The sequence below is a fragment of the Psammomys obesus genome, unplaced genomic scaffold (genome assembly GCF_907164565.1).
Source record: "Psammomys obesus unplaced genomic scaffold, mPsaObe1.curated_primary_1811, whole genome shotgun sequence".
NCBI lineage: Eukaryota > Metazoa > Chordata > Mammalia > Rodentia > Muridae > Psammomys > Psammomys obesus.
This window is the reverse complement of record NW_026585691.1, coordinates 2,887,571-2,900,269: the sequence shown is the minus strand read 5'-3', so window position 1 is coordinate 2,900,269 and position 12,699 is coordinate 2,887,571. Positions and strand designations below refer to the sequence as shown.

At 38.8% G+C, this 12,699-nt stretch overlaps 1 protein-coding gene across 4 annotated transcripts in view; it reads right to left on the bottom strand.

The window, feature by feature from the left end:
* Window positions 1–2,880: 2,880 nt before the first annotated feature.
* The window catches only part of Clpx (caseinolytic mitochondrial matrix peptidase chaperone subunit X), a 35,874-nt gene continuing 26,055 nt past the window's right edge, over window positions 2,881–12,699 (bottom strand). For 3 of the 4 annotated variants that reach the window (XM_055597504.1, XM_055597521.1, XM_055597512.1), the window contains 6 exons: window positions 11,732–11,820; window positions 9,915–10,079; window positions 8,066–8,365; window positions 6,969–7,061; window positions 4,688–4,794; window positions 2,881–3,337 (listed from right to left, as the gene is read on the bottom strand). In XM_055597504.1, the coding sequence (XP_055453479.1) occupies window positions 3,247–3,337; window positions 4,688–4,794; window positions 6,969–7,061; window positions 8,066–8,365; window positions 9,915–10,079; window positions 11,732–11,820 (845 nt within the window). In that variant the 3' untranslated portion in view covers window positions 2,881–3,246. The remainder of the gene's footprint in view (window positions 3,338–4,687; window positions 4,795–6,968; window positions 7,062–8,065; window positions 8,366–9,914; window positions 10,080–11,731; window positions 11,821–12,699) is intronic. The other variant, XM_055597531.1, reaches the window with a different exon arrangement.

Genomic DNA, 12,699 nt, shown 5'->3' with positions numbered 1-12,699 from the left:
CTCTGTGTAGCTTCTCTGTCCTGGAACTCACTGTAGACCAGGCTACAGAGATTCAGAGATCTGCCTGGCGTATTCTTATTTTTTAAAACTGTCTAGTGGGGTGCATGCCAAGATGTGGAGGAAGGACAACTTGAAGGAGTAAATTTTCTTACATCATGTGGATTTCTCCAAACAAACCAGGGTTGTCAGACTTGGTATCAAGCTTTTTAGAGTAGCTGTACTTTATGTTAGTATTTTGGAACACAACCTGTGTTAGTTACGCAGAGACCTATGAAGTCATTGTGTTGTGGCCACACCTGGAAGGTGTGGTTACCTTCCGACTTAAAGGGCCCACCCCAACACGTGGTCCCTCTCTTGCTCTCTCTCTCTTCTATCTCACACACTCTCTCTCTCTGGGGTACCCCCCCTTTTCCCTCTCCCCCTCTTCCCCCACCATGCCCCGCTACCCACATCCTCCATATCCCTCCTAATAAACCTCTCGCAGAGAATATCGGTTGTCCCCCTGCCTCATCTATTTTTAATTCCTAACACTTTATCTTCACCAGCAATATGAGTAAACAGTTTTCTCTGCATTCTCATATTCTTTCCTTTGAAGTATCTATTCCCATCTTTTGTATTTTCTAATCCAGTCTTCTCCCTGCTTGTGTGTATGTGACTTTGGACCAGCACATGCTAAAGCATATGTGTTGTGGTCAGAGGTGAGCCTTCAGGAGTCAGTCTAGAGTCATTTTCCTTCCGCTGTGGGTTCCCAAGATTAAGTCCAGGTTGTGGTGTTTGCATGACAAGGCCTTTTACTCAATAAACCTTGCTGGTCCTTACTATTTCTGTTTAAATATGTCTGAGTTGTACATGGACGTGTGTGGGCCAGAAGAGGGCATTAGGTTGTTTTCCTCCACTCATCACCATCTATTATGTGCTGAGCCACCTCCCTAGCCCACCTGCATTTTTGTCTAAGGTGTGAACTTTAATTGAATCAAAGTATTTCTTTGCACCAAGGAATGTTCATTTGTTGCTGCATCATTTATATGGTTAAATCCCTGAATTAATTCCACTGATAGTTGTATGAATACAACTATCAGCTTCAGTGGGGAAGCTACTGAAACTGAGTATCTAGCTCCTCACCAAAGAATTATCTTTAATTTTTAGAATTGTCTTTTAATTGGGGTGTTTAGGCCTCCAGCTCCCTTCCAGCCTTACAACCCTATGTAGGAGAGGTTAATGGGAAGAGGGGGCGCAGACCTCTTTACTTCTCCTGGCTGTTTAGGGTCTATGGTTTGTCCCCCACCACCCCCCGGGGCTATAGCAAGCTCCATCAACAGCAAATGCTAACAGCAGTCTCCTCCAAGCCTGCTGGCTGTAGGCCAATACCACACGCCACCCCTTCTCTTTCTCTGGGCTCTCATATTTGTATCCCCAAGAGCCCTAGACCACACCCTTCTGTGCTACACATGGCACAAGGTAGACCTTTACCAGTTGGCAAAAGCCACACCCCACACAAGATAACAGCTTTGGACAAACCATAGACCAACTAAATGTTGTTTGGGATTAAAACAAAGACATATTTACATAAAACTGAGTTTTTAAAGAAACCAAAAATTCCAGTACATAGAAGTGCCATGGATTTACCAATCCTGGAATAAAGCAGCCTGTATGACATCTGTGCTCTTTAAAAATGACACCAATAGCTAAGCACTGTAGCACACGGCTTTGGTCCCAGCACTCAGGAGGCAGAGGCAGGTGGACCTCTGATTGCCTTTGGTAATACAATGCTGAGTGCTGTACCACCATAGCATGGACAAACCACTACAGTTGCTTTTATTTATCATTCTGTTTTATCCAGGTGCCAAACCCTAAATTCCAAGATAAATCGTAATTTTATGTAGCTGTTTGTCTCCTAGTTCATTACATATTTAGAAATTGCCAAATAATGCTCTTGAAATAGAAATAATGATTAAAATATAAGGGAAGGATAATAAAAATAGAGTACAAAAGACTTTGGGACCCAGAACCATTACTATAGAGAGCAAGGACATCTGTTTCCGTTCCGTACCGCAGCTACCAGGGTTAGATATCTGCGAAATGTCTGGCTGCACCCTACTATGGCTGTACCAAGGAACCTCACATCCCTTATATTTTAGAAATCCCCAGTCTTCGATGGGATTTAGCATGATGTATATTTTCCAGGAAAAAAGTGGGTGAAAACTCAACAATCTGAAAGCCAAAAAAGGAAAAAAACAAATACTTACAGATACTCTGACATAAAGGACTTCAAATAAAATTGAACTGAAAGACTGCTGTAATGGACTCAGATACAATTTTTACTTGGGTCTATCTCACCCTGTGTCTTAGTTTTGCTGTATAATGCAAAGTAGTAATTTATTTGTCAATGAGAACCGTGACTAATAATTTCCTTATGTTTTGTAGACTTAAAAAGTCAACATATATCTAGGACCAACAGACAAACAAATTCAGTACTTTAGAAAAAGTGCACACCACACTAAGATACTTTATTTAGTCTGAGAAATGGCTGACAGTAAGCCACATAAAGAATTAGTTGTCTATGGTCTTCTTCTGAGTATTTAAATCAGACTATTAATCCTATCTACTCACGAATGGTGGTAAAAATGGTTCAAAGATGGCAAAGAAGTCAGACAAGCCATCGAGAGAATGGATCTGTTTTTTATGGTACCAGCTGGAAAACCAATGACATGCACTAGTAGAAAAGACCAAAAATAGAGATAACATGTCATCAAAATATAGGGTTTCAAGGTATTTTTCCTTATCTGAAAACTACCTGTTCCAGTTTTTTAAATGAAATTTCAAATAGCTCCAGGGAATGTGGGTAGGAAAAGGCAGTACTAAAGAATGGGATCCCAATACTCAACTTTAAAGAATTTATTTTCCCATTTCTAGAGTAACATTATTGTAAAGTCCACAGTTATTGCAACACCTGCATTGCTTAAAAGAATTCCTAAGAATTTTGTTAAAGCACATTTTTAAAAAACAGAACCAAAATAATGTACATTTTTATCTCTAAACATTGTGTCATTAAAGTCCATGTACTGTCTTCTGTATAAATCAATGTGATGTTACAATAATATACATGATCCGATTCTTATCTTAAAGGCTTCTGACCATGTATGATATCCAAGATCGATTCAATGCCTTTAATGCCAGACTGCAGAAACTGTTATGACCCTAAAGAAAACAAGGGAAAGCTCTATGTACAGGCAGGAGTCTGAGGGCTTAGCTGTTTGCAGCATCCGCTTGGCGAGGCCATCCATCCTCCTCAACGCCAGAGTCATATTCCTCTTCAGAGGACTCTTTTGATGGAGCCCTATAATAAAAAGCCATAATTGTTTGTTAGTTTTTTCAACAAAATGACTAAGAATAGTAAACTAATCTTCATAGCTAAATAACCTTCCAAAACAGAAAACAAGAATATTTTTAATATTAGGATTGCTTAGTGGCGAAAGATGGGAATTATGTCATAGAAGAGTCAGTCCAGTGATTTCCCTAATAAAGCTACTGCTGAAATGAACTGCAGCTCATGAACAAATCTAGCCCACTGTCTGATTCTGTAAACAAAGATTTGCTGAGATATGGACAAGCTCAATCATTAATGTGTTATCTATGGTGCTTCTGTGCTGGGGCAGTTTTGAGCATTTGTAGTTCAGACAGTATGGCTCTGAAGCATTTATGTGAGAAAGTTTGCTGATTTCTAGAATAAAGCAGTAACTGTGTCAAAGTGGTCATCTGACAAAACACTGAGGGAAAATCAATTTTGTAAACAAAGTTTTGGTCTTATGAAAACCATTAAAAAAAAAAGCTGAATGTGCTAGTACACACCAGTAATCCCAGCACTTAGAAGTCCGAGGCTATGCCCAGATACTTACTTCAAGGCCAGCCTATGTCTAAAAAAACAAACAAATGAGGCAGGTCATAAAAACAACAACAACAACAACAAAAAAAAAACCCGTCATCCATCAGTTAGGAAATTAGCATCAGGCTGGAGTTGGCTCGGGGGTTTAGAGTACTGGCAGTTATTCCAGAGGACCCAGGATCGATTCCTAGTAACCAAATGTCAGCTCCAGTTCGAGGGCTCAGACATACATGCAGGCAAAATACCAATGCACATAAAATAAAAATGAAAATTAGCCATCAAAAGCCATTTTAATCTCCGTATTTTGAATACTTAATGTCTGTTCTCCCTTGCCCTACCTTTTCCTCAGCTTTCTGAGACAGGACTTCTCTTGTGTAACCCTGGTTGCCCTGGAACTCATTCTGTAGATCAGGCTGGCCTCAAACTCAGAGATGTGCCTGCCTCTTCCTTCTTGGTCTTGTTTTGAGACAGTATCTCCTAGTCTAACTTGGCCTCAAGTTCACTGTGTAGCTGAATTAACCATGAATCCCTGTGCTTTCTACTTTGACCTCTCAAATGCTGCACTGCAGGTGCTCCCCTTCACATCCAAATGGAAGACTGTCTCTTTATATACTGCTTGCTGCAGGAAAAGTAGAGGCTGATTTTGCACATTTTCAGTTTTCAAATTCTTGCAAAATTATTCTACAAACAATAGATTTTTCCTATAAAATTCATGAGATCATTACAAATAAGTTATAAAGACCAATAAACTCAATGAGTAAGGACCTTCACTTTTAGCTCTATTCTGACTTGAGAATGTTTTACCGAATGTATCCTGGTTCTTTTTTTCCTTCTACTACTTCTTTGTCAACTTCCACACATACAATGTCAGAATTAGGAACCTCGAACATTGGTTCTAGTAACAGCTTTTCCTAAAAAGAGAAAAGATAACAAATTAGAGGAAAATGGATTGCACAATACTTGAATTTTAAGCACTGTAAAAGTTTTCATATTCCTTATATTAAAACAGCTAATTATGTTCAGGTTATTTTATAAATAAATCAATGGCCTATTGTTCTGCCAATGTGGGCAACATAGACACACAAAGCCTACAGTTCCAGATGTAACTCCAAAGTGGTGCCTGGCTTTTTCTATGACTGAGGCAGGCAACTAATAATCCTTACTTTTATGTCACTAATTGTAAAATCACTTCTACCCAGCTCTTTGATTTCAGACTGTGATTCATATGAACATTTGCAGCAATAGGCTTTAAGGAAACTTTAGAAAACCAATTTTTCCTGTAGGTAGGAGCTAAAGGGAATTGCTGACACATCAAATTTTCCAGAAATGTAGACTGAATTACTTGTTTTTTCAGTTTGCCTGTCTATGTCTGTCTTTAGTAATACCTTAACACAAGAGTACAGTCTCAAACTGCGTATGGTAAATGCACAGTTACATAATTGAAATACATGACAGCAGAGGAATCCTTAAAGGAAAAGATAATCTATACTTGCTTTGGGAGCAAACAATGAGATAGTAGTCCATGCCAAATCTGGGGAGCAGGGCACAGAAGTTTAAAAAAAGGAGTGGGTGGTGGCAGGAAGTCTGTGTCCTACCTAGTCTCTAAGCAACCCCATAGCACACTGAAGCATGGGGGCAAAGGGGGATTTCAACAGGTCTGAGAAGGAACTGGGTCAACTGTCTTTGTAAAGCTGGGCATGTTAGTATAGGCCTGTAACCACAGAGCTTGTGAGGCAGACACAGAAGACTCAAGAGTTCAAGGTCATCCATGGCTACCAAGTCTGAGGCCAGCCTGGACTACCTGAGCTCTTGCTCTCCAGATGCCTCCTGCTCCAAATTATGCTATAGAATTTTCTCAAATTCTCCTTCCAATGACTAAGCCTCCCCCCACCCCCCTTTTTTTTTTCCTCTGGAAACATAGTCTCTCTACATAATCCTGGCTGTCCAGGAACTATACATTATATAGACCATGCTGGCCTCAGATTCAAAGATCTGCCTAACTCTGCCTCCCAAGTGCTGAGATGTGTGTTATCACACCCGTCTGACTCAGATTTTATGTATTTCAGTCATAGTGTGTATGCCCTTCGTTGAACACCTTACAATTTAAGTCTTAAAGAGTTCTTTTTGTTTACAATTTGGGGTTGATTTTCTTTTCTTTCTTTTTTGAGACTGTGTCATGGTGTCTGTAGTTTTGTTCCAGTGTCAATCTAGCCACGGCTTTCAAAGCAGCCTCTGTACCATTCAGTTCACATCACATCACCAGCTTAAGCTGGTCCTTGGTGATCTTTTCCTAATTCAGTCACACAGCATTTGCTCTATTGACTGTAACAACTATTATTAATCTTTCCAGAGTCACAGAATTTTACCTAAATGGAAATAATGTCTATTTCATAGACGAACAAGTTCGAGAAAGTTAAGTAAACTGAGACAGAGAAACAAGATAAAAGATTGAGGCTGGGCTGGCCTTGAACTCGCTATAGAGCTGAGAATGCATGCTTCTACTGCCTTCACCTTCTGAGTATTAGCATTACAGATATAAGCCACCACATCTAGCTATATGATGTTGGGTATAGAATTAAGGACTTCTTGCATTCTACCACGTACTCTACCTACTGAGCGACCCTAACCCCAAACAAACTGTGTGTGTGAGTGTGTGTCTAAGTGTGTGAGGGAGAGAGAGAAAACACATGTAAGTGTTGACATTCACACTATTAAGCCACACTTACAGTCACCTATTACCTTTGTCTGGGAGGTGAGGCAAAATAAAATCTGTGACTACCCCATCCATCCTCCAGACACTTGGTGGCACACGCCTTTAATCCCATCCTTGTGAGTCTGAGGCCAGCCTGGTCTACAGAGTGAGTTCCAGGACATCCTGTGTAGTGAAACCCTGTTTCAGCACCTACCAACTCCCCCAAAAGGAAGACATCCAACACCAACCTTTGCTCTTCATGCACATGTGTCTGCATGCATGTGCACAAATACACACATATTTACATGCATGCTGGCCAATGCAAAACAAAATGCCACATTTAGATCAGGAACAATCTAGAAGTTTGTTGTTAATTTTATAACTCCAACTTACCATTATGGACCGAAGACCTCGTGCACCTGTTTTTCGTTCCAGTGCCAATCTAGCTATGGCTTTCAGAGCATCCTCAGTAACATTCAGTTCACACTGCAGATGAAAGATAAACAAAAATTTAAGTCCTTGGTGATCTTTTCCTAATACAGTCGCATAGCACTTCATCTACTAACTGTCATGGCCATTATTAATCTTCCAGATCCAGAGATTTTTGTAAACAATGACTATTTCACAGATAAACAAGTTCTAGAAAGCGAAATAAAGACTCAGAAACAGAGCAAGAAGTAAAGGCTGCTGTGGCCTCTGTCTCTTGAAAGACCTGACCCCATTCAGACTAGACTGACTCTTACCACTTAGACCTCATTACCGATGACCTTTATTGTCTCCATAAAATTTTCTTTTTGCCGTAGTGTTAGGGATTAAACCCAGGGCCATGCACTCTACCACTGAGCTACACCCCAATACATTTTAGAGAATGTTATCTCACTCTGCATAAAAACAAAAACTAAAAGTGCAAAATGTGAGACAAGTCTGTCATTTCTCATGATGCTTTAGAATGTCATCTTCAAGTGGTATTTGTCTTTAATCAATTAAGCAATCGTAGTATCATTATTATGAGTAACAAACTTGTTCCTTGAGCTCAATGGTAAAGTGCTTTCATGGAAACAGAAAAAAATACTTAGAGATGCTAAGTTTATAAAACTCAAAACATCTTTTACTTGATTGGATGTGCTGGCGAGAGTGACCTCCATGTTTGGAGGTGAGAGCTAATAAATTTACACAAAAGCATATAAAATATACATAGATATGAACAGCAAACGCACTTAGAGCAGCAAAGCTGAAAGGACAATTTGGTCCATTTGGCTTGGAGAGCCTCAACTAGGCTGACACTTCTCTCTGTATCTTTGTACTTTTTGCTCATTTTAATGCAGAAAAATAAAACTCACAAGTGCTGAATGCAACACACCATGCCTTCCTACATCTACACTCAGTGAAAATAGGCTGGGATTCCAGATGAACATGTTCTCTTTGAATATACCAGGCTAACAATAAAATTTTAGTATCAAAAAATCATAAAGGAAAAATTAAAACCTAACCTTATCCATGCTGAATAAGGCCTGATATTGAGGAATAACAGCATTACGTGGCTCAGTTAGTATTTGTACGAGAGTCTTTTCATCTAGGCTATGCAAAGGAACCACCACAGGCAACCGCCCCACAAACTCAGGTATCATGCCAAATTCAATGAGATCTCTGGCTTCCACATGGCGGAGTAACCGGTCTTTTTCTTCAATGTCTTGATGAGTATTGGATTCTCCACTTCGATTAGCAAGGTCGGCAGCAGCTGCAGCCCTTCTGCCCTTTCCCAGATTAGATGGTGTTCCAAATCCAAGATACTATCCAAGAAATGATAGAGATTATACACAGTTAGCTGGTGTTTCAACAGTTTCAACAGTAGATGTTTCAACATCTACAAGTCCCCTATGAAACAGGGTCAAAAGGTTAAGTGCTCTGACAAAGGGCTTGCTTCTCTAAGTAGCAAAGCTAAGATTTGAATTCAGGTCTTAGATTTCCAGCTAGAAATGCCCTAATTCCCAATAGGTTAAAATTATGTGGCAAATCTTCTTTGACATGTCCTTGATTCTATTAATTTTACATATTTCTACCATCAAATCCATTTTGGAAGTCTGATGAAGCACTAATAATGATCACTATTAGAACATATTTCCTTGCCTTTGGTTACAGAAACACAAAACAAGCTTAACTGTTACATGAAGGAAAAAGATCCCCTGTTAACTTATGTAGAATTTCAACAGAAAAAAAAAAAAAAAAAAAAAGAAACTAAAATAAGAATCTAACTGTATTGATGTTGAATGAGGCTTCATTTCATTCCATGACTCGGTATCTGTGACCAGAGCGTAGACTATGAAACTCTTACTAAATTACTACTTAAAATTAGTACATTAAGGCAAGAGTTCAAGGACAACTTAAGGCAGATTTAGAGCTCGTCTGTAATACATTTGGACTGGCATATAAAGAGATGGGGGCCACTAGATAAAACACAAAAGCCTGAAGAATACAGGGTGTTCTTAGCTTCTTGCCGCCATGTTATCATTACATTTTGTTGTAACCAACCGACTACTGTGTAGAATGTGTACCCTGAAATCCAAGCCCCAATTAAAGTCAAGGCATATGAGAATGTTTTATAAAGGATGCTGGAGAGATGGCTCAGTGGTTAAAAGCACTGGCTGCTCTTCTAGAGGTCCTGGGTTCAATTCCCAGTACTTCACATGGTGGCTCACAACCATGTATAATAGGGTCTGATGTCCTTTTCTGTCATGCAAGCACACATGCAAATAGAGTACTCATCAATTATATAAATAATTTTTTTAAAGTTAAAAAAATGTTTTACAAGAAACATCAATAAAATTCAGCAAAATCACAGTCCTTTTCCCTACTCCTTCTAAGTTCTTCCTTCTATTTGGAAAAGCCAGAAGTGAATTTTGACAAACTTTATGGGCAATGAGACAAGCTGTTTGCTTCCCCCATCTGCTCTCATTCGTTTGTTCCTCCTGCAGCAAATCTCTATGAAAACTCCTTAGACAAAATATAAAATTAAACTTGTCAAGTTACACCATGACATCCTGGCTGATCTGGAACTTACTGTGTCAACCAGGCTAGTCTCAAATTCACAGCAATCAATCTACCTGCTTCTGAGATTAAAATCCCGTGCCATCACGAATAGCTAGTTCATAGGTATTGGAAATATTGTTACTCTAAGATTTGAACACCGGGGGATATGCATTGTATCTTTCTGAGAAAATCCAATGGCTGGGAGAGTAAGTGTGTGAACAGAAGCTCAGCGCCCACCCTGTGCAACTCTGTTACACACTGCCAACGGAGACTTGATGTAGAATGCCAATGGCAAACCTCAGAGCAACTCACTTTTTCATTTTTCCTCCTGCTAATGATTCTGTCCAAGCCATTAAAAGCACCAGATGCCACAAACAAGATATTTGTTGTATCAACCTGAACTGTCTCTCCACGTAGCTTTCGAGAATTCTTTTCTGGAACATTGACTATTGTGCCTTCTAGAAGTTTTAATAAACCCTGAGGATGAATGAATTATAGCATTACCATATGTAAAGACATTATTATACATCAAATAATAGAATTCAATGGGGGAAAATAATACGTGGTTATGGTCAATGAGTGTAACTAACGAAAACTCCCACATTTCTATAACCAAAATAAAAGCCAACTGCACTTATCACATTGGTACTTTATAAATTAATTGTAATTCAGGAGTCATCTAAGAAAGTTGAGTTTGATGGTAAAGGCTTCCTCTCCCTTCTCCTCTCACACCTCCCCTCCTATCACTATGTAGCCCAGGCTGGTCTCAAGCAGTGATCCTCTTGCCTCAGCCTCTGGAGTGCTGGATTATAGGCAAGAACCACCATACCTAGCTTGATGGCAAACTCTTAATGCAGACAGAATGATGACTCTTGTTAAATGGCAATAAAACAGTGCAAATAATCAAAACTGAAACAGTCGATTTTCACATAAATTCTATAATTCTAACATAATTTTATAGTCAACTTGGATGTGTATATTTTGAGATGCCTTCATAAAAAAATTATCCAGCATATTTTATAAGTATGTCATGATTCTCTCTGTGTCTGTCCAAAAAAAAAAAAGTAACAGCAGCAGCATTTTGGTTTGTCATAGCTAATTATTAATGTGGCAAATAGGCCACTGTGACATTAATCATGATTCTGCAACAAATGAAACGCTATTTTATTCCATCTCCTTTTTGAGATCAGTGTCATGAAGCCTAGGTTATTTTCAAGTTTACTATGTCGGTAATGATAAATGATAACATTGAACTCCTGATCCTCCTTCCTGTGCCCCAAGATTATAGGTGTGTGACACCATATCTGCTCTTTTTCTTTCCCTTTCCTTTCTTCTTTACTTTTCAACTCTCCTTCCCTTTATTTCTTTTGGTGCTAAAGACTGAACCTAGGCCTTGAGCATACAAGGCAAGCACTTTGCACTTTAACACTGAGCTACACCTCGGTCGCCATACTAATCCTATAATTAAATAAGAGGATTAAGAAACATGCATGGATTATTTTTGTCTAGTCTTCAGTCTTCTAGAAATGTTTAAGAGGACCTTAAAAAATAAAATTAAAATAACTTAAATTTCCTAAGAAATATAATTTTTTGTTTTTAAAATTTATTTATTTTATTTTATGTGCAACTGGTGTTTTGCCTGCATGTACGTCTGTGTGAGGGTGTTGGATCCTAGAGGTGTGAGCTGCCATGTGGGTGCTGAGAATTAAAACCAGGACCTCTAGAATTGCAGTCAATGCTCTTAACCACAGAGCTACCTCTCCAACCCCAAGAAATGTAATTTCTTATTTAAAATTACTAATGACCTCTTTTAGGATCTTATATACTCTAAATGGTATGTGAAGCTAGATGTGGTGGCATATGCCCATTATCCCAGGATTCAGGAAGAAGAGACAGGCATACTACTGCAAATTCAAGGGCAGCCTGGACTACATGGATCTTGTCTCAAAAAAAAATCCCACACTATAAACAAACAAACAAACAAACAAACAAACAAAGTGGTATATGAAGTTTAGGGTGGGAGAAATAAAATATAATCTAATTGAATGTGAAACCAAACGTACAATATTTGGGAAGCTGATGTATTCCCTTCCTTTTAGTGGGCTTGAACAAAATATTCAACTGCTTACTTGCTGAACGCCTTCTCCACCTACATCCCGTAATTGATGAATGCCTGGCACACTGCCAATCTTATCTACTTCATCCAGGAAGACAATTCCTATAATTTAAGGAGGATTCTATTTATAATATGAAAAAGAAAGTCACAAGATAGTCTCAGCTTTAAAAGACTGGATAGCTACAAAGCAAAATTATTCAATTATTTTTTTACACTTAACATCTAAAAGCATCATCATCTAAGAATATACTTTCTCATTCATCTTCTCATGTAACAATTAAAAACTGATCCTACAGTATATCATTTGAGAATGATAACCAAATGTGCTCTGATAACAATTATTTACACTACTAATAATGTATTCAATTTTTTTCTTGTGGGAAGGTAAGATACAGCATGTAGGCATGTGACATTTATTAGAATTAGTAAAACTTTAGTTTACTCTCCCTATCTCTCTATTCCGACCCCCATTCGTGTGTGTATGTATGTGTATGGGTAGGGACATGTACATATCATGGCATATGTGACAGTCAGGAGACAATTTGCATGATTGGCTCTCTCCTTCCACTAGGTGGCCCCTGAGGACTGAACTTAGGCTTGGTGGCAAGTGTTTTTGTCTGCTGACCCATCTCAATGGCCTAGCACCTAGAGCTTTGTCTTAAAGCAGTGGTTCTCAGCCTTCCTAATGCTGAGACCCTTTAATACAGCTCCTCATGTTGTAGTGATTCCCCCAACCATAAAATTATTTTGTTGTTACTTTGTAACTGTAATTCTACTGTTATGAATCATAGTGTAAATATCTCATATGTTAACCCAAAGTGGTCATGACCCATAGGCTGAGAACCACTGTCTTAAAGGAATCTGAACAGGAAGCTGTTAGGTTCTTCATGTAAGAACAGAGAAGGGAAATGCAGCACCTATAACAATCCTGGAGGAACAGGCTAAATTTTTTCTATACGCATCCATTCTAAACTCTCGCTT